Below are 27,533 nucleotides of genomic sequence, written 5' to 3'. Positions count from 1 at the left end.
AGTTATTGAACAAAAAAAAAAAAATTACTGGTTCTGAATCATCTAAAAAATGCTCATATTTTGCTCCCAACAATTGAGGAAAGTCCTTTTCTTCCTAGTTGTTACAGTTTTTCAATCTTTGAATGCAGTGGTTTGGTTAAAAGTTCAAAATTCTTTGTTTAAATGTTATCCTGGCCAGCTTTTTGTGTTGACTTCATGGCTCCAATCGAAGCATTTGGGGCTATAATAGGATGCCTAGGCCGGTTTTTATTTTTATTTTTTTCGTCCCTGTCGCTTCATATTTTTCTTGAAAAAATACCGAGAACCAACAAATTAAATTGGTGTGGCCTTAAGGGACAATAATTTGAATACTCAAACTAGACGGAATATGTATAATTGCTTAAATTTTTTTGCAAGCCGTTTCTGAAATTTACTCATTTCTTGAATTGAAAACTTGCTTTAGGCCACACCAATTTAATTTGTTGGTTCTCGGATTTTTTCAGAAAAAATATGAAGCGACAGGGCGAAAAAAAAAAAAAAACTGGTCTAGGCATCCTATTATAGCCCCAAATGCTACAATATGAACCATGAAGTCAACAAAAAAAGGCTGGGTTAAAAATTTAAAGTATAAATTTTGAACTTTTAATCAAACCACTGCATTGATAGATGGAAAAAAACTGTAACAACTAGGAAGAAAAGGAATTTCCTCAACTGTTGGGGGCAAAATATGAGCATTTTTGAGTTGATTCAGAACCAGAATCTTTTTTTTTTTTTTGCAAATCAGAAAAAAATGAAGAGGCGAATCCGAGAACCAACAAATTAAATTGGTGTGGCCTTAGGTCACATTGATATATTTGTTTGGTCAGACATTCTCAAAATAAATTAAATAGCAAGAAGACATCCTGAAAAACGGAGCTGGAGGGAAAAATTGAATCCAACTAATTTTCATGCCTAAAACTTTGCGTCGACTTCCCCTCAAACTCTGTTTTCATAATCATATAATTTCAATTTAACATTATAATCCTTTAAAAGCAAAGAACCAACAAATCAAATTGGTACAGCCTCAGCAGTAATTATGTTATGATATGCTTGATGTAACCATGTTGAATTGTTTCTATACCTACATTGGGACATTATCGTCAACAGAGCGGATGAGAGGGTTGAAGTGTTTGGTCAGGATAGGCGTTTGTTTAGAGGACCCTTCACGCAAATCCACGCTACCACTTAAAATCGGATTGGAAGGTTACACTTTTTCAAAGGGGTGGGTAGGTAGTATTCCTATTAGGTTTGTCTGGGAAGAAATATCTGGTAGATTTATGGAATATTGGTTGCTAAGATTTTTGCACATTTTTTCACATTTGAATTTAGATGATACATAACTTGTCTGTGATAGTTCTGTAGGTTATGACTATATTTTTCTGAAATTCGGTTATGAAAGTTTTCCCCCTGAGCAGGGATTGGTATGGTCGGCCAGCTGGACCTCTCTAGATAGAATTATTATAATGTTCGCACACAAGTGGTTTTCTGCTCAAGTTGACGGAGCGATCGCTAAATGCTCGCCATTTTCTCGCTCTCGTTTCTCGCCGCAAAAGGAACCATGGGAGACAACGACAGCTGGTTTAACGGGTAAGAACAATGACATCTGTTTAGCGAAGTGATTTAGAACAATTTTGCACCACAATTTGGCACCGTATAGCTAGTTTGTACTGTTGCCACGTTGTAGCATGTTGAGTGGAAAAGTATTTGGGTCACCAATAATATGCACCCAGGATATTTTTTCAAGGCCGAATCTAGAATTTCTGGTGAAGCACTTTTGAAGCATCCTTGATCTATTGTGAAGTAAATTAAATTTTGTTTTGTACAATTTTAACACAAAAAGATGATAAACAAAAATATCCTGAAAGTGAATGAAAAAAAGTTACTGATCAAACTTAATAACATCGTGCAATTGGGTCATACAATCATACAATTTTCCCTAAAAGATGTTACATGTGCATGTTCATATCTAGAAAAATGTTCATCTTTTGAACAACTTCTTGGAAGACCTAATTTGTACCCAGTGTACACATGTGTGTTGACATGTCAACCTTTTAAATGGTGAAAATGTCATAAATAAGTTGCAGGCAGGCAGGCATAAAACTCTTGACTACAAGAGATATATATATTCTATAATTCATAATCTCTGATGTTCAAAAAGCTCCCAGTACATTGTACACATACAGTCAAACCTGTACAGCTGACCAGCTCTGCTAAAGACCATCTGGTCATTCCAGCCACTTTTTGCTGGCCCCTTCAGTAATTTTTCCCATTGACACAAACATTATTAAGAATCCTGTCTAAGTGACCACCTGTCCACATAGACCATATTTTATCAGTCCCCTAAATGGTCTTTTCGGTCAGTTTTGACTGTACAATGTACATGTACTATAATAATCTCAGTATCTGGCTAGGATTTGGTACTAGTCTTGTACAAGTACATTTCTTTGTGCCAACTGGTATATCAGGCTTTCTACATACTAATTATGGTATCTGTAAAATTGTCAGGCTTTCTTTCTGCTCACTGTAGTGATAAATAGTAGGTGATACTGGCTTTTCTGTGACACGATGTATACTTAGGATATTTAACCCCCCAGGGCATTTTAGGGGGCCCACAAGCCCTTTTCCGTAGAGCGTAATCGGCCGTTTTAATTCTACGTGGAGCGTAGACGGACCGCTCTAATATTTTTGCGTAGAGCGTATTCGGCGTTTTAATTCTACGTAACGCGTTGTAGCCACTTGAAATTTATCGTAAAGCGTAATCGAGAGGTTTCCGAATTCAGCGTAGAGCGTTGTCGGGACCCCCCTTGCAGGCCCACATTTTAATCTGTTGCATTCCAAGTCTAAGGGTAGTGCTGTTAGTAGTGTTACAGTAGTAGTAATTATAGTAGTAGTAATGTAAAAGTATTTTACATGTACATGAGTTAAATCGATTTTTAAATTCATAACAAAATGATATGTTCTGTACCTGTATAGCCGGTATAACCGCCCTTCGGTGTAACACACCAAGTTGTTTCATACAATGTATATCATTTATATGTTCTGTTTCTTATCGTAGGCACTGGGTTCTTGATATTTATTGGTGGTAGCAAAAATTAAAGGGATTCCTAACTTGTTTCTGAAACGATGAAGGAAATGTGCTAGGAAATGGCAGTAAATGTCAATATCAGACAGATTTCCTCCATTTCTCATCTAGAAAATATTTTGTTTTTTTGCAACTGCATTGGATCCCTTTAAGCCTTCTCCCTGACCCATAACCAATGGAGAATTGTTAACCAAACGTCTACTTCAGTGGGCTAAAGGTTAAATAAGGCAATATATATTTTAAGACTGCATCGTAAATTCCGTAAATGTTTCGCAAAGTGCGTACTGTCGGTTGATTGGCTACCGTTGTGGTACAACGTTGCTAGGCTGGGCGTCGACTTCCTCCAATCAAAAGTTGATGATGTTGTCCGTAGGATTAACAGACTCGTTATAAAGTCGTTCTGAAGGCCAGGATTGTGTTGATATCAGTGATTAATCGTAATCTATTTACTAATCCGTTCTGGTAGAATTGATAACAAAGTAGTGAAAGAAGATAGATTTTATAGAACCATGGCAACTCTATCTAGACTGCACTGCTTGGTGATAAAATGTTGTTTAAACTGTTTATCATGACAATTAGCATACTGTAATGTCGAACTTTACAGGGAATGTATAATGTTCTGTGAGTTTTTAAGGCCCAGAAATTTCTGGAACAATTCCCTTAAAATTCCGTACACAATCAAAAATGATTTGTCTTATTTTTCTTGTTTGCTAATGGAAAGATTTTCCTATGTGAAGAAAATTAATTTCAAAAAATCAACAAGCTTTCAGAAAATATTGTGTGTCATTTCTTACACAAATTTGAAATTTTATAGTTTTATTCTGACTTTCTTTTCTCTTTAGTGAAGAAAATATTACCAGTGTGATACACATCAACAGGAATGTTAAAGAAAATTTAACAATATTCAGCATTATTATATATTCACATGATATAAAAATGGCTTTTAAGGTGTCCTCCCTGGCTAATTTGGCATATTAAGTTTTCATCGTTTTCTCACAAAGAAATTTAGAAGGATTGTAGTTGTACTGAATATTGATACCTGGGTACAAAAGGGTTATGAATATGATTTTATGGACCATATGGATGACGTGATCATATTTTATTGCCCCAAATGTAATTATCTTTAAAGTTATAATATAGCACTTTGGTACAAGTAACTGAAATAAAAGTATGATTTTCATGTGCATAATGGTCAAAGCTACAAACGTACGTTTGCACAAATTGATATCTACTAATTATCCGTAGTTATTAGAGAAAAAACTAATTGCCTAATTAAAATCTAGTTATTCTCTAATAACTACAGGTAATTAGTATTTAAATTTATATATTATAATATATACAAAATGAATTTGGACCTCGAAATACTCATAGTGCAATTCTGTACTATATGAGTTTGGAAATGCATGACTTTGTGGTCACTGCACAAACTCAGAAAACAAAATTAACCACTGAACATTTTTAACAGAGTACATTGTACTTGCTTTGCTACACTGTGGTTTTCATCTGCGTGAGAAAGAAAAGCTGATGAGTGGTAAAGACAAGTACTGTGTCAGTTTTAAAAGAAGGAAATCAGTGTGTAAACTTTCTTAGGCCCTTAATCTGTTGTTCTTAAGGATGACTGGTCAGTAGGTTTACACAGCGTGGTGGTGTGTCCACTCATTTATTTGTGGTCAGTTTTCAAGCTAAGTAAGGCCACGCTGTCTTGATTATATGGATGACATCCATGTATGCATGGATTTTTGTCTGTTTCAAAAAAAAGTTAACCACCCAACTGTTTTTTTAGGTAATTGAAAGATGGCAAAGGTCGAAAGGCAAAAAAAATACTCAACCACATTTTAGAAAATTAAGTAAAAAAAACATTACGATCTACTGTTTCTTTAGGTTATTAAAGGATGGCAAAGGCCAAAAGGAAAAAAAATACTCAACCACATTTTGGAAAATTAAGTAAAAAAAACTTTACGATCTACTGTTTATTTAGGTCATTAAAGGATGGCAAAGGTCAAATTAAAGGGGAAAAAAATACTCAATTTTAGAAGATTAAGTCAAAAACGTTTATGACCATACTGAAGGGTGGCAGAGGTCAAAAAGTAAACTGCTTTTACAAATTTTAGGAATCTAAGCTCACAGTCAAATGGTAACAACACACAGAGGTTCAAACACAAGTGGATCTGAAGTCTTACTTGTTACCACTCGCCTTTTAAATGGGAAACTACAGACAAAGGGGTTGAGAGGACTTGTATCTCAAATTAAACTCGTGATCTGAAAATATGTAATATTACACTACAGGATATGAAAATTTGTTGTTCTGTTTATTCAGTAATGTACATTAGTTATGAAATGTCATATTTAACAACAACATACTAGAAATAATCTTGTCAGTCTTGTGTTTTCTAATTCTAAATGTAAACTAAATTTTGGTAAGTTTTGAAGCTGCAATTATATAGTGTTTGCCATAAGTTGAAATAACAATTTTTGCCACATGCATTTATAAAACTAATTCTTTCTTTGCTCAAGTTGACTGTCAGAATAAAAAAAACGGTTGCTTCTTCCAATTTATCTGTAGGTTGCATTATTTGAGATTTGTTTGATTATCATTTTTAAGTTAGTCTCAAATGACGTCCAGTATAAGATAATAAATCCACTTCAACTTGAGGTTTGTTATAGCAACTACCAGTGTATGCAGTTTTAATGTGCTTTAATTGAGAAGTTTACTTTGCAAGAGTACTTATAAGGCTTATGTTCTACTTATATCTAACCATGCACCCTTTACAAGAGCTAAGCCTTATAAAAATGTTATCTCGAAAGCAGTAACATTATACTGCACTTAGTGTCAGTTGAAGATTAGAACAAACGACAACATACCTAGGAGACATACATACAAACGTGTTTTGTTTCGAGAAGAATTTGCGCTGGGAAAAACAGACTAAAAGTAAAACACCTGCGACGTTTTGAAAAGAATTTGCGCTGGGAAACGAGAAAACAGACTTTAAACAGTAGCACACCTGGTCAGTTGTCCAGTTGTTTGGACATCCCCAGGCCACTGAGTGGTGGACGGTGATGAATGAAGACTCCAGTGTTTGATGTATTTGTTCTGTCCACTCTGTGATGATGAGTGATTTATGGCTGTTCTGTAATCACACTGCTAATTGCAGTATAGTAGACAAAAGGGTCTAAATGTCCTGAGGGAAAGGCGATGTAAATGCTTATAAGACTGGCGATTCTGAGAAGACTAGACTGAGTGTTGTTAGTACACTTACACCTGGATTCTTCACGGTTTTCATTTGATATTTGATCAATGTTGCAGCAGAAATTTACCTGTTGCAGACGATATCTTTTGCGACATAACATTTGGAAACTATAGACAGGATGTCATCCTTAAATACGCTAATACCACCTTAAACGAGACATTCTGGCGAAATGTTAATATGCATGGGCTTTGCACAGGCGCAGTACATTCTCCCAACATGCTAATTGATTTACATTATATGTATGGTAAGAGATTGTGGAACCTTTGTTAATCTTAGCCTTTTTTTCAAATCTTGTTCACAAAACCCTCAGTTTAAAGAGACTTTAATAGTGCGATCAGGTGCAGGGGTGTTCAGTTCAGTTATTTGTTTAAAGTTAAAACTTTGGATTCAACACAAAGTTTTAACTTTAAACATGTAACTACCAACACAGATGAACTTTCATGACAGTTCAGTTATTGTTATTGATGTGTGCTTGAATTGTATCTTGATTTGTTATTGTTTTTTTGTTTACAGATCCATTATCGAGGAACCTAGCTTCTCCGCCCCGATGAGCCAGAAAGCGCGGGTGAGCAGTGCCGACCGCCAGGTAAACCAGATTTTTTAATTTTCATTTATCACCTCTCTGTAAATGAAGATTTTAATTTCGGTTTGCTTCTGTGGCTGTAGTTATTTGAATATGACAAGAAGTGAGGGGGAAATTGTATAACTGCAAATTGAAGATCAAATTGGGCTGGTTTCTGTTACAGTAGTTATTTGAACATGGTAGAGTGACAAGAAGTGAGGGGGGAATGTTGTGACCACAGACTGGTGTGAAGGTCAATGTGGAGGCCAAAATGGTTTCTTTAGTTATTTGAATATGGTAGAGTGACAAAACGTGAGGGGGGGGGGGAAAGGTGTAACCGCAGACTGACAGGAAGGTCAGACTGGATGTCAAAATGGTTTCCCCGCAGGCTTGGAGGAAGTGTCAGCAGTTTTAAAGCAAATGTAAATAATTAAAGCACCTTTTGGAACAAGGGTACAACATTGCAATTGGGCCTGCTTGGGATTTGAACCCAGAACTCTTAGATTCTAAGTCTAAGCAATTCTAACCACAAGACCACCTTGTCTTCCAGGTGAACCACACGCGGGTGGAAGATGAGAGTTCCATACAGGAGCACTATGACTTCGGCCCCAAGCTGGGACAGGGCAGCTTCGGCATCGTGTTTGAGGCAGTTCACAAGGAAACAGGCGTCAGATGGGCCATCAAGAAGGTCAACAAGGAAAAGGTTTGTGCAGAAAATTATACTCAACAATGTAAAATCATTGAATACAAAGTACATTTTTTGTCCAAATTAGTCTTAGGACTTGTTATGACATCCTAAATGTACCTAGGTTTTGTTTTGGGGGAGTTTGTATATTGCTTGTGTTTCTGTAGCTGTTATTTCCACATACGGTGTAACATAAATGTGGAGTACATTGACAGGAAATTAGGTCAAAGGTCCCAGAAAAGGCTATCTAAAAATAATTTCGACAATTTATCACCATGACCTTAAGATGAAAGTTGTTTGTATTGTTCATTTTTGATGTTCATGTTAAGGTCGAAATTTTGAAGTTACTTGAGTATGGTAGAGTAACCAGAAGTGAGGGGTGAAATGGTGTAACCGTAGACTGACATGACGGTCAAATTGGATGTCAAAATGGTTGTACATGTATTGTTCATTTTTAACCTTCAGTATGTTAAGATAAGGCAGCCATTCGGCATCATATTTGTACTGGTTATCAAGTTAATTCTAAGGGTTAAACTTGACGTCTTCTTCTTTTTTCTCCAGGCGGGTAGCTCTGCAGTGAAGCTCCTGGAGAGAGAGGTGGCCATCTTGAAAAAGGTGAACCACCCGAATCTCATCCACCTGGAGGAGGTCTTTGAGACACCCAGGGTAAGACACATTATGTCTTCTTCTCTAAACCCCCTGTCACACATTATTTTTGGCAGCAAAATTTGACTCAAATTTAACTCATATTCTATTCGATCCAGAAAAGTAGGCGTGGCCTAAATCAGGTCAGACTGCTGCCAAACTTCAACCAAGTATGGTCGGCCGGTGTTCAGAGAATTATATATAAAAAATATATAATTATTATTAAGCCTTCCACCACCTGTAATTTTGCCTGTACTCTAGTCTTGATGCCAAGTTATGTAAAGAAAGAATTCTAAACTTTTTCTTTAAGTCTAAATGTAAAATCTTGTACTTTGTCTTGGTGCTAAGTTATGCAAAGTAAACAGGATTCTAAAGTGCTTCTCTAAAAATGTAAACTAAGTCACGATTTTTCTGCTGACTGAGTTTGTGTAAGAACCTTGTTTCCTGGTCACACATCGGGATTCCATGGTAGCTTAACCAAACACCAAACAAAAAAGTGTGGGAAAGTTTGGGGAACATCTGTTTACTGGCTGAACCGTATTGTTGGTTAAACACACTCAAATATTGCTTTTGAATTAGTATTGTTACTTAGCTGGAAAAAGGTTATAAGCATTAGTAGCATGTTTGTAACAGTTGTAGTTATCGTAGTGGAAAATAGGAATAATTTGCATTTTAACAAACTGATCACAATTAGCCCAGCCTAACATACATGTATAGGAATGCAAAAAGACACATAAAGTACAAATATTTGGCAGAATGCTTGGAAAGGGGGGAAACCCCCTGCAATGTACTAGGAGCCTTCTTTGACACTCCAGGAATTTGAAGTGATCATACTCCTTTTTGTAGGCAAAGCATTTCTCTCCAAATAAAGGTTCACTGAATGTGTAATCTGCATTACATGTAGTTCGTATTTTTATGTTAGAAACCTGGACTTTGGCAACTATTTAGAGCGCCAGCTTGCAATTTGAAATCTTTAAAAAGTGCATTTTTTTTGGAGGAAATAATATGTAGATCAAAACATAGGGCTGTCCTCCATATTTTTCTACAAAACATAGGGCTGTCCTCCGTATTTTTCTACACAGAAACTGTTAATAAACCTTTAACGTTTAACTTATATAGTGTATTATTTTTGTTTCCCCAGAAAATGTACCTAGTTCTGGAGCTGTGTGAGTCGGGGGAACTGAAGGATTACTTTGACAAGAAGGGGTCCTTCTCTGAAGAGGAGACAAAACACATTATCAAGAACCTGGCCAGTGCAATAGCTTATCTCCACAAAAACGGTCAGTTCTTTTAAAAAATTTTCTTTGCTCTAGCAGAAATCGTATCATTGAATAAGTACATGAATGAATGAATTATATTAAGATTATGATACCAAATCCATCAATCATAATATTATGATTGATTGATTGATTGATTTGATAACTGAATGAATAAATGAACCAGTAGATGGATGATTGGATGAAGGACAGCAAAATTTGATGAAAACTTGCATTGTAATGTTCATTGATATGATAAGCCATTGTCTCAAAGATAAATAAAAATATTAATTGATACATAGTTTTGTTTTTTGTAATAAGAACAATTTTCTCCTCATTTTCATGCAAAAATTGTACACACTTAAATTCTGTTCATTCTTAGAATTGCATTGCTATTCTATTGAATAGAATTTAAGTCGACAATAGTAGCCTTTGTTTGTTTGTTTATGAAGAATGTTTGTCCCTACAGATACCGTCCATCGTGATTTGAAGTTAGAGAACATTCTAGTTAGACCAGATGAATCCAGTAAGGAGGAAAGTGAAGAAAGGGCGGAGCAAGACCTCCTCAATGTCAAGGTGCGATACCGTAAAATCACTTATTTTCACAGTGTCTTAATTTTGCTGTAGAATGTTTTACATTTTTTCAAAGGCATTCAATGCAGTCTTTTTTTTCAGGCTGGCAAAACTGGATCTTGAAAGTCAATTGTCTGGTCATTCTTATAATGTTTTATTTCGAATCAAACCTATCCTTTTGCAGCATGCTGATATCTTTGAAATGGAAAATTTTAAAATGCGATTTTGCTGACGCAGAACAGTGAGTTGATTGATTTGTACTTGTCCTAGGCTGGTTTTAGCTATTTAAGGGCAGGACCCTCAAATTACATTGAATGCCTTCAATTCTACAGCTGCACAATCATGTTACTATCGTTAATACATTAGAATAAGATATTACCAAGAAAATAAGACCACATTGACTGCAAACATTTCAAGATTAATATGAAAATTACCTACATTTACTCACAATCCAAAAATAGCTAATGACAATCATTCATGCATGGTTGAATGGTTTATTAACAGTGGTTAATTTCCAACTTGTATTTTTTACATTACTTACTGTAGTATCTGACAGGTACTAAATTACGTTCTTTGTGTATTTCTCTTCTAGATCTCGGACTTTGGGTTGTCTATAGTTAAGGGGAGATCGGGTAGTGATTCCATGATGCAGGATGTCTGCGGTACTCCCATCTATATGGGTAAGTCTTTATACTGTTCTTTCAATCACAGCATAGCTACATAACAAATTATAGAAACTATTTTAAGAAACAGAAACCAGAAATAGCAACAGACCAGAATGGATGTAAACAAACCTGGTGGGAAAGTTGCAGAGAGTCCTTTTTTTTTTCGTTGTACAATTCAAGCTCAGCTCTCATAATTCTGCCATAGATGCCCTAAGGTTGTCCTCTTTAAAAAAAAAATGTTAAAGGCCCTCTCAAGAATATCTTGAACACCAGAATATCTGAAATGTTACCTCTTAGATGTATGAATGCACAATTTATTTTAGTAAATATCTTACACTTCAGCACACTGAAGTAGTCACTTGGCCACATGTGCCAATTGTGTTTTAATTTGGTTACAGGTAAGACATTGAGGAGACGAGGGTTAAATGTACCTTTTTGTCAATGATGTTAGCTACCACAAAGATCTTAAAAGAAAGAAAGAAACAAATCTGACAGCACCAAGGCCTTGAAATAAATATTCCAAACTGCATATTACTTGTACTAACTGTCGTTATTTTTGGCATGTTTGTCCCTCCAGCTCCAGAGGTGTTGAATAATCACGATTAAAATCAGACTGAGTATAAATTGCAAACTGACAGTGTATAAAAATTACATAAAATGTCTACTAACTGTCGTTATTTTTTGCATGTTCGTCCCTCCAGCTCCAGAGGTGTTGAATAATCACGATTACAGTCAACAGTGTGACGTGTGGAGCATAGGAGTCATCATGTACATGCTGTAAGTAGCCTTTGGCACTAATAAATATTTTTTTAGAAAAAAACAACAAGAAATCAGACATTTAAAACACAGTACTGGAAGTGGAGTTTTTGTGAATTCATTGCCACAACCAAAGATGGTTTGACATTATAAAATAGGCCAGGCAGGAACCTTGCAGATCACTTGTTGTGATACCAGTAACTTTGTGGGGTGGACTCACAATTAGACTTCCAACTTGACCTTCCGGTCAATCTGCATAACATGACTATCGCTGCAGGTTGGCTGGCCATCCACCATTCTTCGCGAAAGAAGAGGAGAAACTCTACGACTTAATAAAGAAAGGAGAGTTGGACTTCTCTGAACCTGTCTGGGAAGATATTTCTGAAGATGGTAAGTTATTTTTTTTCTCAAATATGGACTTTGAACATGGTCTTTTACTTTACTTTGTTTGTCACAAAGTTAGCTCAGATAATTGAAATGAAGTTGACAATTCAATAGAAAAAGTAATTTGGTATATGACACGTTAAATGAAAAGCCACTACACTATATAAAAGTAGCCATGAAAGCCAGGTAACCCATATGCAGAGGATGTCACTAGACTTGACTGTACAAAATGTACATCAGTTGCGAGGTGGTCCTTATATGCAAAGGTGGTCACTACCTACTGGTTTGACTGTATGATACATATAGAATACAACACGGGGTTTTCCGTATCACCCGAGGTATCGGCCGCCGAGGGCGATCAGACTCGCGGAAGGGGCCGGGACCGAGGGCGATGCGGAATACACCGTGTTGTATTTTATTTATGTCATACCCACCCAAGAAAACACGCCTTTCAATGCGAAATGAGCGAAAATTTGGTGTCCCTAAAGCCAAAAAATGCAACAACATCAATTCCAACGTCAGAATTTTGTGTTCGAATTTTCGAAAGCGGTGCAAGCGGTTTGGGCGAAACGCGTTCGAATTGTTCAATGGAACATTTGGAAGGCCCGGGCCGTACGCGTTAAGAACCCCCGGGCCATACCGCTAGTTATCACACGGGCCGGAACACCCGTATCGAACGTAATCGCGGCCTAGGTAGGACATAAAATACAATACAATACACAGTTACTGTATCATATACAAATGATTGAACCTTTTATAATTCCATAATTATAATAGGCTGCTGTCTTTTCCTTTGAAATTCCTGACTGTATGGATCTGAAGATCAAGTGTTGGAACCCTTCTTTAATCTCTAGATCTGGTCTAAGACTCCTTGCACCTCTCCTCCCTCTATCCCTGTTTCTCCAGACTTGTGTCCTGTAAGGTACTGTGACATTCTAGCAGTCTTTCATGCACGAGCAAAAATGCATGAGGCATAATATAAATTGTGCATGAACTTGCATGTTGCAATTAGAAGCAAGGACGACTAGTAGTTATAAAAAGGGAGTGTATGATGTTTGTCTAAGTCCTAGACTTTAATGAACAATAATTCATTGGAATATGCCACTGTCACTCACAATAAAAATCGGATAACAAAATGGTGTCGGAAAACATGTTTTGACACCATTTTGTTCTGACACCTAGAGTTAGGAATAAGGACGTAGGAATGTTAGAACATAGGCATGTAACCACAAAAGGATGCAAATTTATTTGATGCCCCTTGGTCAGCATACTCCAACAAGACTGTAATGTGAACGATGCATTTTGGATTTGATAAACAATAATTATTGATGATTTCTGTCTGCTTTTCTCCAGCTAAGAGCATCCTGAGCAGTATGTTGCGTGTGGACCCTGCTCACAGACTAACGGCTAGTCAGATCCTGGACCATCCATGGGTTACCGTAAGTTGTTTTAAGCCCCTGTCACATGACTGAATATAGCCTCCTGAACACTGCCAAACTCCCTACAACCATGGTTAGGAGTAGGTGGGGAGCAAGGTTGGTTGGTGTTCGGCTGCACCAGCCGAAATTGTTTCAAAATGTTTCAAACATTTGGGTGTGGACGAGAGTTGGTTGGTAGTCGGGGTGTGGTTGGCAGTCAAATTTGACTCAAATTTAACTTTGATTTGATTTGTATGAAAAGGTAGGTGACGGTGACTGGCCTAAATCTGGTCAGGCTGCTTTTAAACTTCAGCCAACCTTGGTTACTAGCAACAAGAAAAGTTGATACTAATTTTACAAACTTAAGGTCCTTGTTACATGTTTGTACATGAGTAGTTTCATTGGATTGGTAGAACATACATGTATATAATAGGGATTTTCTTGTACACTTTTACAACCAGAACTTCTCACACCTTGTTCATACGTTTTGGTGTCTATCAGAAACCTTCTGACTGGAGTTCTGCTTCTGCATTGAATGCTACATATAGCGGCGAGAAGCAGAACTCCAGTCAGAAGCTCTGAGAAGGGTTTCTGATAGACACCAAAATGTAAACAAGTTGGGAGAAGTTCTGGTTGTGTAACAGAAAATCCCTTTATCCTACGTCCTTGTTACTGTTTGAACCACTGACAGTTGATGTTTTGTGCCCAGGGGCTTGATGGGAACTCCACCCAGCCTACAAACGTGTTAGAACTGATGAAACAGTGGGGGAAGGAGTTGAGAGATGAGGAGTTTTCAGAGGAGGGTGAGGACAACAACAATCAGGTATGTCTACGTATACGTTTCCTATCGTTGTTTTTGCATTGGATGGGCTGACCACTCACTCGTGGCAGCCAGGGTCAGAATTGGGAAGATCTCACAATTGTTGGGGCAGGATTAATATTGTAAGGGTCTGGAGTGGCTGCAACCATAGACCTTATGGTCACTTTTAGTGTCACAGCATGGCCACAGACTTTTTTACTGAAGATAACTTATTATTAACAGAATATCAAATAACATGCTATGTAGTACTAGGATATAAGTGACCTAAAATTTGCACTGCACAAATAACTTACAGACAACAACCTATCAATAAAGTATCATTGATCGGCTACGATTAACGGACAGAGACTAGCGAGAGACCTAGAAGATATCTAGAGATGGGTTACACTTATTAAGAGGGAGGGAGAAGGTAAGAGCTGAACAGAAAAAAATGGAAAGCAGTTGTGGCCCAAATTTGGGAAGCAGCGATGATGGTGATTATGATGATGATGATGATGATGATGATCGTGAAGCAGCAATGATGATGATGATGATGGCTTGCTACTCCTCAGGAAAAAGGCATGCAGACCATTACAGTCAATCCATGGTCTCTGGAAAGATGTGCCATGATAGTTGGAGTACATAAATATAGTGTTTGATGACTTACTGTAAATTGTTTTGTCCCCAGACTGAAGAAGACCTCCAGGAGAACGGTCTGGAAGAGGACGAGAACCAGGGACCAGAGGACAAGGAAAAGTCAAAGGTGAGGGTCAAGGGTCAGAAGGGTAAAGGTCAATGGTCAGGAAAGGTCAGGGTTCATAGGTGAGGGACTAGAGATCAAGGGTAATTAAGTGAAGGTGATTAAAACATAAGAGTAAGGGTAAAAAGACGAAAGGTTGAGTAGAGTTAAAGGTCAAATCCATGTTAAAGGTTGTACATTTAAGAGATTTTGAACATCATTAAATTAATGTTAGTGTACATTCAGGTTGTACACAAATATGGAAGGAAAATAAGGTTTTGAATTTATCATTCAGATTCATAGTGGATTAGAAGTGGTGACAAAAATTAGAATATCATTTGAGTTTTTGACCTTTGAAAAGAAACTGATTGAGTGTGACAGGGTTAGATATGTTGACATGTATCTTGTGTAGTGCTTTATGCTCCTAGCTTTGCCTGTGGTGGCATCATGTGGTGATGGGTTCTTTGCTTTTGTCATGCTACTACATGTAGTGTCCTGTAATGACAAGTGGCTTGAAATTTTGTAAAATTCATGTTGAATATAATTCAAATTCAAAAATATTTGATGTACTGTATTGTAGAGTTAATGTGTAGTGTTGCAAAGAAAAAATGCCACCCAAACGTTATTTCAAGGTTACATTGAATAGGACTGAAATTATAGCATTTCTTTTCCCTATGTCAGAAATATGATTAAGATATACAAATGTAAAGAAGAAAAAAGAACACATTTTTTGCTAACAGAAGCAATTGGAAAATCTTGGTTGTATAGCTGTACAGCTAAGATTTTCTGTATCTTATTATTATTATTATTTCTGATAGTATATACTATAATTAGGATGGTCCCAAGCAGCCTTTATAACGACTGCTTATGAATTCTCTTAGTGGTAATAGTTAGTCAGTGATCCGAGCTTGTCTCAATCATAATGTACATGTTGTATCTGACATGGGAAGAAGAGATGCTTTTGTCCTATTCGTGTAACCTTAAAATGACCTTGAGGTCATGTTACCTGGTGACATCTAGTAAAAAACTAGAGAAGTAATGTTTACCTTCGGACATGGTCTGCTCTGTTAATTCTTACTCAAACACATTCACATACATGTACTACGAGTACATGGTGACAGGAGTAGAGCAGACCATGAAATTGCAACATTATGTAACCCAACACCAGTCACCATGGTGACAGAGGTCAACAAATCATGTCATTGGCCAGGTCAGAGGTTAGTGTTTGGAACTGAAGAGAAAGAAACTGAGTAAAAACAATATGTTTTCCTTCGGTAAACATAAAAAAGAATTCCAAGCCACTTGTGTCGTGAATGTTGTATGTCAATCAGCCGTGTTCCTTGCAGAGTTTGACGTCCCTCACTGGGCATGTGCAGCGCCGATCGTCAGCAGACACTGCTGAACAACTGCACGAAGCAGAGATGCATCGAATTCGAAAGGCTAGCATCACGTCATTCCATACCGGCTGCACACGGCATTAACCGCTGTTTCTCAGATCAAGCCGGCTTTCTTAGATACTGTGAAGATTTTAACATTTTTGCTGTGGTTTTAATTTTGTGCTTTTCACCACAAAAACAAAATCACAGCGAAGGTGACTAAATGTACAGTAATACTGAGTGCTCCACAGCAATCAGTTTTCAATCAAATTGTTATTGCAAAGTGAAAAATTCCTTTGAGGCTCAGTGCTTTTTATTACTAGAATTAATATGATATCTTACTCGAATGAGCTTGCATACTGCTCTGTATTTCATCTTTAGTTGAATCAATATTGATCAGTATGATTGTAAAATATCCAAATTGATCAGAATTTGGAAGGAAAATACAATGTATGCCCAATCCAGATGGCAGCATTGCAATGATAAAAAAATAACAGTTCTTCCATGGTTTATGATTGACACATTTTTCGTATTTTTTTCTTTCACCCAAAGAGTTAAAAGTTTGACCTTTTTGTTTCCTAAAAAGCAGCATACATGTACAGATATTATAGCCTACAGAAATATTTCAAAAGTTTCCAATATGTTTTCCTCATTGTAGTCAGTGAATTATTTCCAAAGAGATTATTATCCCCCCCCCCCTCCCCCAGTGATCTGAGAAACATGTTGTGGTGCTACATAACCATGAATTGCTTCCCATCCCAACAGTAGTGTCAGCCCACCAGGCTGAGACTGCATACTGCATGGCTTCTCACATGTGTGAAACTCTAACCTTCACCCCAATTCATTTCCTTGGTTCTCGGACATTTTAACGTTAGTAAAAATTCAGCCAGAGTTGACAAAATCAAAACAGAAAATGTTCTTTTCCACCCCTGACTGGTCCGGACTGGCCAGGCCACCAACCCTAAACTTGAATCTGACAACATATTTTACGAAGTATATTTGTGGTAGCAAAATTTCGTGGTCTGAGGAAAATGGACATGTTAACGGAACTATGTTTTTGCAGTGGCAGCAGGTGCAGAGAAAAGAATGTTGGCAAATTATTTGTTCGCGATATTGATAAATTCGCAGTACAGAAGTACCCCTCTGTTTCCATGTTGATATTCCAGTTCATCCTATTTGATGAATGTTTGAGAACCAAGAAATTAAATTGGTAAAGCCTAACGGCCACATTAATGCATGGCAGATTCCTCTGCAGAGTGACCTCCTCATTCATTTCATCCAGTTTGCCCCAAGTATACTACTGGTCATTAGAAGGTACCAAAAATGCACAGAAAAAAAACGGTTAATTCCTTCAAGGATGACACATCTTTATACCTGTAGTTTATTTATTTGGTACTACATGGTTCTGGGTGGGACTTGAGAGTGGTGTGATGGTGTAGAAGTAAGGGTTTTCACACATAATTGTGTGGACAAGAGGAAGTAAGCCAATAAGCAATCAAAAACATTGTGTGTTCACCGTAATTCACATTGACTTAGCATTGGTACATATAGATATAACATTTTTCCAATAAATGAAATACACACACACAAAATTTTACGCCACTCTACTAGTTTGATTCTCAGAAGCGTATATGATCTATCACTTTATGACTTGAAGAAAAAAGTTGCTTGGTGGAACTTAAGATAATGTTGTAAAGCATACTTACCTGTCTACCCAAATTTGATAAAACAGTCCCTTTATATTTATTTCAAACAGTCACTTAAAGTAGAGACATGTAGGTAAGACATTGCCATCTAGATATAGTATGACAAGATACCATCATGATAAGTTTGTGAACTTTAAGATAGTGAAGGGGTCATCAGTTATGCTACTTTGCTCAAAGAACAGTGTCTTCCCACAAAATCCTGCATGATTCCATCATTTCATCAACATGCATTTCACAACCTGCACTTTACTAACAGCTCACCGTGTGGCACTGCTGCATTGACATTTTGCTTGCTTGTCTTCATGAGTTTGCTAGCGTTTTGTTATTTGATTGTTGTTTTAACAACGTTTTCTTTGCAGTGTGAACTTTGCTGAGGTGGCTGAGCTAGATGCATTTTCATTGATTTTGTTTGAAGTTTAAGCGGACTAATATTAATAGTCACTTCAAAACAAAGTAGCCTTTCAATTTACAGTCATGTACATGTAATTATTGTCTTCTGCCGAAATGCTGTCCAAATTAGTTATTTTAAGGCAGGAAGAAAGCAGACATATCAGAGTGTATGAGAGTAGGTTGATAACACTTGGGGGGAAGATTGACTGGGAAAATGACACTAGGTCAAAAGGTCAGATATACATTGTTCATGTAGGAAATGGCCAGCAGCAAGAATTGCATGTGGGACCAATACTTTTCGTGAAAACCCATTGGCAAATACTTCTTGGAAACCTGAATTCTCTCACTGATATTTGAAAATGTGTAATGAAATGTGTTGCCATAAAATATGATAGTTAGTTAGTTCAAATTATAGCAATTAGAGTCAGATACTGTATCTGAGACAAGTCATATTTCGGTGTGATATAACCAGCCGCTGCTGACAAAAGCTGGTGTATTACACCAAAGGGAAATTTAGACTGACCAACCAATTCACTAATTCAGAATGCATACATGTACACAAATGTACTTAATCAAAACTTATACATGTACGATTACAATGTACACAATCACGCACCCTATATATATAAAAAATCGTGAACCTCGGACCATGCCTTCAAACTTTATCGTGCATAATCTGCCAAACAGTGCCAAAACGATTTCATAGTTTTGATAAACAATCAATTATAGTTAGACATGAACCAGTTCTGGAGTGTTTCTAACTTGTCTGCCCCCCTCCCCAGGCCGCGGGTGCAGGTAGAAGAGCCTCCATGCCGGCGCCGTACCTGTCACAACATAATCCTACCAACAGGAAAGTCAGCGCTGCACCCAAATTCTCCTCGCATAAACCGGTAAGTCTTTAGCATTTGCTTAGGTCTGAGACATTGGTGGTGATAGAGTTGAAGCTGCGTATACAATGTCATGTAGTATATATTATTAATATGTTTTCACCAAAATACATTATATTGTACATGATAGGTATCTGATAGAATTTGTTTAGAAGACCACATTTTATTAAATTCTTCGTTTGTTGTCTCCACTTTACTCTCAAGATGAAAACAAAAGTGGACTCTCCAGAAATTGTCAAGTCTCATCGACGTAAAACGGGCAAGAACAAACACCCGAGAAGTGTACAGATCACAGAGGGGGTAACACTGGTTTTCCCACTTTGGTGGAGGGGCTAAGGTTTTTCTGTATCTAATGCTACCAGGAATCTGGCTTGAATGGAGCAATATGTAATGTACATGTAAATCTTGTAATATTCCAGTGGTTTGTTTCCAGCTGAAGTTGCTAATTAAGTTATGGTACCAGCCAATCACGCCATCTCCTGATTGACTGGGCAAGAGAGAGGCCAGCCATCTGATTGGCTGACATTGGCCAGTGCTAACAACCCCAGAAAGAAGGATTGTTAGCTATTGAACGTCAGTTAATTTACCAGCCAATCACTTTGTCTTTTGACCGTAAGAGGCGATATGATTGGCTGGGAACAACAGGTGGGCATGTGCCATGGGAGTATTTGATTGGCTGACAGTGGGCCAGTGCTAACACCGTCAAAAGGAAAGATTGCAAGCTGTTGAAGGCTGTTGTTCCCAAGTAATCTACAAGCCAATGATATTGTCTCATGACCATCAGAGGCAATATGATTGGCTGGAAACAACAGGTGGGCATGGACCAGAGGAGTACAATGTATCTGATTGGCTGATAGTGGGCCAGTGCTAACACCCCTTTTGACAATACAAGGGGCAGAGACGTAGAGCCCTTGAGGAAAGCAAGTGTTTTAATGTTCTATTCTAATCTTGTGTTCCAGTCAACACCAGTGTCACCAATGAAGGAAAAGAGAAATAGCGTTTCGCTAGGCACCTCCATCAGCAGACAAGCCAAGCCGTCGCCTCTCAACTCACCCCACACAACAGCCAAGAGCTACAAGCCCTCCACCCCTGGGCAGTTGCCAAAATCCTCCTCACCTGGGGGCAAACCAACCAATGGGAAAGTAAAGAAAAAGCCAAGTACATAGTAAAAGGTGAAAGGTCGAAGGTTAAAGGCCATATGTAAGATGTATAGGAGATTTTATGCATGCAAAGCTTTGCTTTATTCTGTAAAAGAAATTGAAGATGCTGCAAAGTTGTGTGTTTTTTTTTTATTAGACTGGAAGTTTTATTATTTGAGTTGCAAAAAAAGCTTCTTGTGAATTCTGGGGGGAAAGATATTTTTCTGGGGGGAAAGATATTTTTCCTTAGAAGACTAAAATGGTCGTGAAGAGTTGTGGGCTGTGTAATAGAATATAACAATTTTCAAAAAAATAAATGCAAAAAAGGCTTTGTGAGAAAGACATTCATGAGACCATTGAATATGTGTTACACAGCTGCACCTGTGATTTTTTTTACCTCTCTAAAACAATTTCATGTTTTCAAATTGTACTGTGTGTGATTCTAACATTTGTCATACAACTCTATGTTCAAGGAAGAATACAATATGGTACATCAAATGGTGTAACAGTTTTCTTATAATTATTTTGGGCTATTCCATTTCAGCTTCATAGGGGGCAGGTTTTAAGTTGGAGAAAATTGAGAAACATTTATTTCTCGAGTATATTCTGACATTAAAAGGAACCATTGAAAAGAGGGAAAACTGGCACATTTTTTCATAATGAAATGACTGATATGGAAGAGTCCAAACAGAACAAACAAAATCTCAGAACAGAATCATATGGCCACAAATTTGGTGCTAGCTTAACTGAAAGTTGAGAGCAAAGGTCACTTGTGACACTTCTCATATACATGTACATGTACATGTTGGAATAGATTACAAAATCTTCCCTACAACCATACTAGATACATTTCAACATGCAGTTGAATCCAGGGTATGGGTCATAAGAAAAGGAGGGTCAGAAATGGTTTTGAAGCATAGTCATTTTTGCACTGCTGAAAAGGTGTTCGTTGAAACCCTTGAGTCATCCTCATGCTCTTGTGCCTTATACAAGTGTGAGCTGCGCTGCTTTGTAGCATTTTTTAACTTAAAAGAAGAATCTTTTAGAATTTGCACCAAATGTAAATATTCTAAGCTTGAACCCGGGAGACAGATTTTAAAATGTGTGATCATCACATCAAGTTGTGATAGGCCTAAAGTTTGTAACTAATTGTAAATATGTGACTTGTTTTTTCTGTGGTAGAAAATTTAGCGTTTTGTTGGTCTTTACTTCCCGATTTCCACAGAATTGCTATGTGGATAGACAAAAAAAAACTGTGGAGAAGTTATGATGTGTATATGCACAATAACTAAGTAAGCTGTAAAGTACAAGAAGCTCTGAGGTGAAACACTGGTGTTAAACTTTACCTGGTGACTCCTTGTAGCTGTCATTCCGTCAGGAAATGCAAGGAGGCGTTGCTGCACTAGAAAACTTGTTCCAGGTGTTGTAATCCTGCTTAGTAGCCATTGGCTAAAGGTAGAATTGATTGACAGCAAAAGGGAACAACGTTGAACCAAAGGAAAGATTATGCTACCAATGAGACTGTATTTTTTGTAAGGTGTGAATATTTTGTGGAAGATAACGTAATAATAATGTATTCCGTCCATACAGACAACTTCAGTGACGTAACTACAGTATTCACTTTTGTGACTACTGCCTCTGTTTATAGCATGATTTCATGGCTTACTGCAAGTTTTGACAAGACATTCTGACATTGTAACAATTTTTGTATGAGTAGTAAAATAATGTTCTTGTGACACAAACTAAAGAAAACATTTCAAATGTGGCTGCTACATTTCTAAGAACTTGATTGAACTTCTACTCATGGCCACTAGATGGCGCTACTACAAGGATGCAGTCCCAAACATGACTAATTCTATATCCCCCTCTTCAGTGTAGAATAGACTCTTTGATCCAGTGTGTCACATGTAGAACATTATTTTCCTACGACCTACCAACGTGATGAAGCATTTCTCAGATTGTAAAGAGTAGTTTATGACGATGTTTTGATTGAAAGCACACAGCCTTGTACAGCTGTCTCCTGTGTTAACAGCACACATGTAGACTGCCGTGTGACATTACTGCACAGGGAATAAACCGCTAAGTGTTCCTTTTTTTCACATCACTTTGTCTGTCTTTGTTTGACGTGACTTCTACATAATATGTAACAACCTGATGCTTGTAACTACGATATGTTTTTATTCTACAACAAACAATGCTCACTGAGTCAGAGAATACAGATGAAAGGTACTCTGGTGCCTTGTAAAGTCTTGATTACAAATTAAACTGATCGTAAATTCTGGGTTTGGTGCACTTGACAAAACACAATGAATGAAGTCATTCAGTTCAATTCCCTGTAGCATTTAGTATGCATGACTTTTACAATGAATGTTACATACAAGTGGCCTTGAGTTCTAGATCTACACAATGAAAGGCACAAAACAGAATGTAGAACTAGAAAACCTGGTACACATTACATGTATTTGTGGTGGACATGCTAATATGACTGATTTTTTTACATCAAGCAATGAGATTGCAAAGTGAGAAAAGGTAAGACCGAAGCATCAAATTGTGTGATAGTTCCATTCATATTAAAATTATGTAACACTCTTCTTTTTAATGGCTAAACTAAAATGCACAGACTATTGTATTTCAATGCAAGAAAAGTATTGGATGCTACTTTAAACGTCTGGCAGTTGTCAAAATCTATTTTTTAATTTTTTTTATCTATCTAGTATCTGGATGTTTGCTATTGAGTATTACTAACTGTGTATGTCATTGCCTGGACGTCTAACTTTCATATCCACATAGTGTTTTCATTAATACTCTGACCCTGGAAAGAGTCAACGTTTACTTGCTGTTAACATCTTACTTTTACGTTTTTCTTGCTTTAATTTACTAGGTGGAACCTGCTGACAGTGGGTTTGAGGCTGATCGGATTGTGGTTGCTGTACAACTGTAACTGTTGTTTTTTGCTGGGCATTTGACTTGTCAGATTTGCTGGTGGCAAGTGAAGCCATCCGTGCTGTCACCTCATCCACGTCCACTTCAGTGGGCAGCTGCTGTTCAGCTGTCTCAGGTATTGGAGATGACAGCTGTCCAGCTGTACATGTACATGTAATGTATAAAGATCATATTTATTTTTTGCAAGACAAGTAGATCAACATTTTGCATGGAATATTGTTCATTATGACTTTGCCAAACTCATCATTTTGCATTTTCGTACCAGGACAAAAGGGCCCGTAGCAAACCGTAATATTTTAGTAAGATCAACTTTTATATGGTAATGCATGGAACTCAGTTATGTCAGTAAGTAATTTTTAATCAGACCTACCTTCCATTTTTCCAGTTGCTCAAGATCTTATCTATTTGTTTGTCACCATTTCTGGGGTGATATTTAGTCTGTAGAAATTGAAATAAAAACAGGTTGAAACTGAAGACATTCTTGTCCTTGGTGCTGAAAGCCATATCTAAGTAATGTCACCTGTACATATAACGCTCCATTAGTCATAATAAAACAAGCATTCGTCTGGTGGAAAAACGATTATGAATATGGTCACAAGTCAATATTAATGTTATCTAACTTACATTTTTCAGCTACAAAAAGTGAACGCTTCTATGAAGCCATTCAGATAGAGGACAACTCAATCACGAATACTGGACACACAAATATAATATTCCTCTGTTGGGTACAAGTTTGGTGAACTATGTTGCCTTTGCTCGCTTAAGACCTTAAAAACTTTTATGTTTCTGTCTTGTGTTATGAAATTTGGGTTCAGCCTTGTTCACGAATCTACATGTAGGCCTTTTGCATTTCTAGGAAGACCCAGTTTCATGACAACGATTTTTATTTCGTCTGTCCAGATTAAACGAGAGTGGCGTCGACTATAACCTGATTTAAAAAACTTCATCGATTAAAAAAAAAATTCTAGACATCAAACAAATCATTTTCGAAAACTAATCTCTTTGTCCTGATTTCGTCTAGACGATTAGTTTTCCGCTATTGCTTCTGGGAAAAATCAGTTATCAATAAAGCCCCGATCAACACAAAATCCACACATTTCTCTTCAGCTCCATTTTCGAACTAGTTGGCCGTTCAGCGACCTTTTCGGTTTCTTTCTGAGTGTAGCTGTGAAAGTGGACAGGGAACAGAGGTACAGACATTCGTAACTGATGTAGAGACGTACTGGATAAGGGAACGTAGTAGCAAACAAATTAGTTCAAAGCAAATTTAGAATCCTTCCAACAGCTTTTGGCGTATTGGGCAGTGCTTTTTAATAGCGCTTGGCTCATATGACAGAGTGCATCGTTCATAGATCACCTGTTGCCTTGCCCTTTGGCAGTGGTAAGTTTGAGTCCCGTCTGTTGTCACTCACCCCGCTTGCATGCTACTGGAAAGGGTCCTTAGGATGAGACATTAGGCCATGGTCCACCGTTCATTGTGCTTGTCGAAAAAGACTAGGGGAATTTCCCAGTACAGTGAATCTGTAAATACTGTGCTTAGCGTCTATCGTATTTGTCACGACCAGCGAGAGGGTAGCTCAACTGTTCGTTGGGGGTAAACTTTCAAAATCGTTTTCACTTTTCTTTCACTGTTTTCTATCAGAGAATGTCTCATTCAACAGACCTATCCGTGTGTGGTAAAGAGGAGCGCCATTCTGTAGTGTTAAAGGAAGACAACATTCCTGTACCTGTATCTACAAGTAGTAGTCAGGCAGTCAAGGCCCAAATCGTAAGTCCAGAGGATTTGGCGGTATCTGGAAGCTATAACGACTCAGAACCGGTAGAAACGGAGCCAAGTAAAGGTCAGACAGTTACGGTAGAAATAGTGACCACTCCAGACGACTCCTACTCAACCGTTTCATCGGGTCCTTATGCAGAAGCACAGCCAGTTCAGTCATGTAACGTGCCTTCTAGTCTGACGGTTAGAACAGAAACAGTGGTTGGTCCTGAAGATTGTTACTCAACCATATCAGGACCATATAACAACCCAGAACCAGTCATGATACAACCAGGTAACGACTCTACTAGTCTGACAGTTAGAACAGAAGTAGAGGCTAGTCCGGAGGACGGTTACTCAACCATATCAGGACCCTATAACAACCCAGAGCCAGTCGTAATACAACCAGGGAACAACTCTACTAGTCAGACAGTTACAACAAAAGTAGAGGCTGGTCCGGAGGACGGTTACTCAACCATATCAGGACACTATAACAACCCAGAGCCAGTCGTGATACAACCAGGTAACAACTCTACTAGTCAGACAGTTAGAACAGAAGTAGAGGCTAGTCCGGAGGACGGTTACTCAAACGTATCAGGACCATATAACAACCCAGAGCCAGTCGTGATACAACCAGGTAACGACTCTACTAGTCAGACAGTTAGAACAGAAGTAGAGGCTAGTCCGGAGGACGGTTACTCAAACGTATCAGGACCATATAACAACCCAGAGCCAGTCGTGATACAACCAGGTAACGACTCTACTAGTCTGACAGTTAGAACAGAAGCTGAAGCTAGTCCGCAGGACGGTTACTCAAACATATCAGGACCCTATAACAACCCAGAGCCAGTCGTGATACAACAAGGTAACGACACTACTAGTCAGACAGTTAGACCAGAAGTAGAGGCTAGTCCGGAGGACGGTTACTCAACTATATCAGGCATCTATACGGACCCACATGACGTCCAACTCGGAAGAACTGCAGCCGGGCGGGACCGACTTCGAAGCCCAGACTTAGAATCGTCTGATCACAACGCTTCGCCTTCAGGTAAGTCGAATACTTACTTCGATAGATAATTTCATGGCTATCTTTCCGATTAATGCTCACTTCTTGCTACACCTTGTAAGAGCTTTTCAGCATAGCGCTAGATTCTCTTCTAATTAATTGCACTATCCAAATACCAGTCTCTGAGTAATTGAACAGCGATAGTTTCTTTCCGCGCACTGTAGAATTTTTAAACTCTCCTTCAATTTTTATCCCGAATACAAGCCTTTGAAACCTAGCATAGTAACCTATACCTTCCACCGACTTGGTTCAGTGCCCAAAAGTGGTCTTTTTGGCCTTCCATAACATAATAAAACTCGTTGATAAATACAAATACATTGTACGTGAGGTAAGACTTTTCGGCAAACTTTTCTTTGCAATTTTAAGACATCCTCTTGGAAAAAACTTTTCTGTTACTTAATTCAACATATTGTCGTCATAGCCTGTTTAAAGATAAGTACAAATTAGCCTAACTAAATCTCGCTTGTAACGGTCTAGAGGGTGTGTGTGTGGGTGGGGGATTTTGTAACACGAGTTTGTAACGCAGGCTACTTCTAAATGATTGAACCATTCTTTTACAGACGGCGTAGAGGAGAAAACTATCCACCGTGGTCGATTCAGGCACATTTTCTCACGGCCTAAACTGGCCTGGGCTTTGATGATGACTTCGGTAGTTGCAGTAACATTGACGGTAACATTGGTGGGAGTCTTCCTAGGTGGACCCATGGAAGACAGTCATTCGGACGATCTACATCCTGCAACATCTTTGGATACTGAGGTAAAACATATTAATTGTTAAAGAATTATGTTTAAACTTCTTGTGTTCGTATGAGACTTAGAAGCCCCTACAAAATATGGTTAATTCGTATACTTTAGCCAGGAACCCTAATACCATCACTCAAAATGATTAACTTAAAGACTCTCTTTGGTCTTTTAATTTGGTCTTTAGTCTTGGTTTGAGAGGGTAATTTAGAATATTTTGAGCACGAATTCCCCGTGCATTACTGAAGCTGCGTTGTAGATTCACCGCTGTTTTCTCCCAAACTAAACGACTAATTAAAACTTTAAGAAACAAACAAGAGATGTAGGAAAATGTGTGTATTTTAGAATTTTTCTCTAAATGTTGCATTGCCAGTATAATTATGCAGGTAAACTAAGAATAATTCTTTCAAGACCTATATAAGAATGTAAATGTAGGTAAACATTGGTTGTCAGGCTGCTGCTTGAGCTCTTTTAATCAGTCTCATACTTACCTATACGACCTACTTTGTTTAATCTGCTTCCATGATTTGTCTGCCCTAATTCTACCATTTGGCTTTTCAATGAATATATTTCGGCTTGTTATTTTAAGCAACAGTCAGACATCTTAATGTATTCATTGAAAGTTTGAATAGTGGAATTAGGCCACAAATTCGGTCTAAATTTGTCGTTTGTTGTGAATTGCAGCCGACAATTGTGCAT

General features: G+C 37.8%; 1 protein-coding gene across 6 annotated transcripts in view; it reads left to right on the top strand.

Annotated features, from left to right (window-relative positions):
* Positions 1-20,548, top strand: part of LOC109476516 (serine/threonine-protein kinase 33-like) — a 39,335-nt gene extending 18,787 nt beyond the window's left edge. For 2 of the 6 annotated variants that reach the window (XM_019777495.1, XM_019777492.1), the window contains exons 2-16: positions 6,862-6,934; positions 7,461-7,613; positions 8,157-8,261; positions 9,382-9,520; positions 9,966-10,072; positions 10,662-10,749; positions 11,436-11,511; positions 11,768-11,880; positions 13,228-13,313; positions 14,002-14,115; positions 14,780-14,854; positions 16,177-16,269; positions 19,085-19,192; positions 19,394-19,489; positions 20,149-20,548. In XM_019777495.1, the coding sequence (XP_019633054.1) occupies positions 6,896-6,934; positions 7,461-7,613; positions 8,157-8,261; positions 9,382-9,520; positions 9,966-10,072; positions 10,662-10,749; positions 11,436-11,511; positions 11,768-11,880; positions 13,228-13,313; positions 14,002-14,115; positions 14,780-14,854; positions 16,177-16,269; positions 19,085-19,192; positions 19,394-19,489; positions 20,149-20,355 (1,599 nt within the window). In that variant the 5' untranslated portion in view covers positions 6,862-6,895 and the 3' untranslated portion in view covers positions 20,356-20,548. Of the gene's footprint in view, positions 1-1,516; positions 1,606-6,861; positions 6,935-7,460; positions 7,614-8,156; positions 8,262-9,381; positions 9,521-9,965; positions 10,073-10,661; positions 10,750-11,435; positions 11,512-11,767; positions 11,881-13,227; positions 13,314-14,001; positions 14,116-14,779; positions 14,855-16,176; positions 16,270-19,084; positions 19,193-19,393; positions 19,490-20,148 lie in introns of those variants that run through there. The other 4 variants (XM_019777491.1, XM_019777493.1, XM_019777494.1 and 1 more) reach the window with 4 other exon arrangements.
* The last annotated feature ends 6,985 nt before the right edge of the window (positions 20,549-27,533 follow it).

Source organism: Branchiostoma belcheri, unplaced genomic scaffold, assembly GCF_001625305.1.
Source record: "Branchiostoma belcheri isolate BF01 breed outbred unplaced genomic scaffold, Haploidv18h27 scaffold38, whole genome shotgun sequence".
NCBI classification, from domain to species: Eukaryota; Metazoa; Chordata; class Leptocardii; order Amphioxiformes; family Branchiostomatidae; genus Branchiostoma; species Branchiostoma belcheri.
This window is presented reverse-complemented; position numbering and strand designations above follow the sequence as displayed.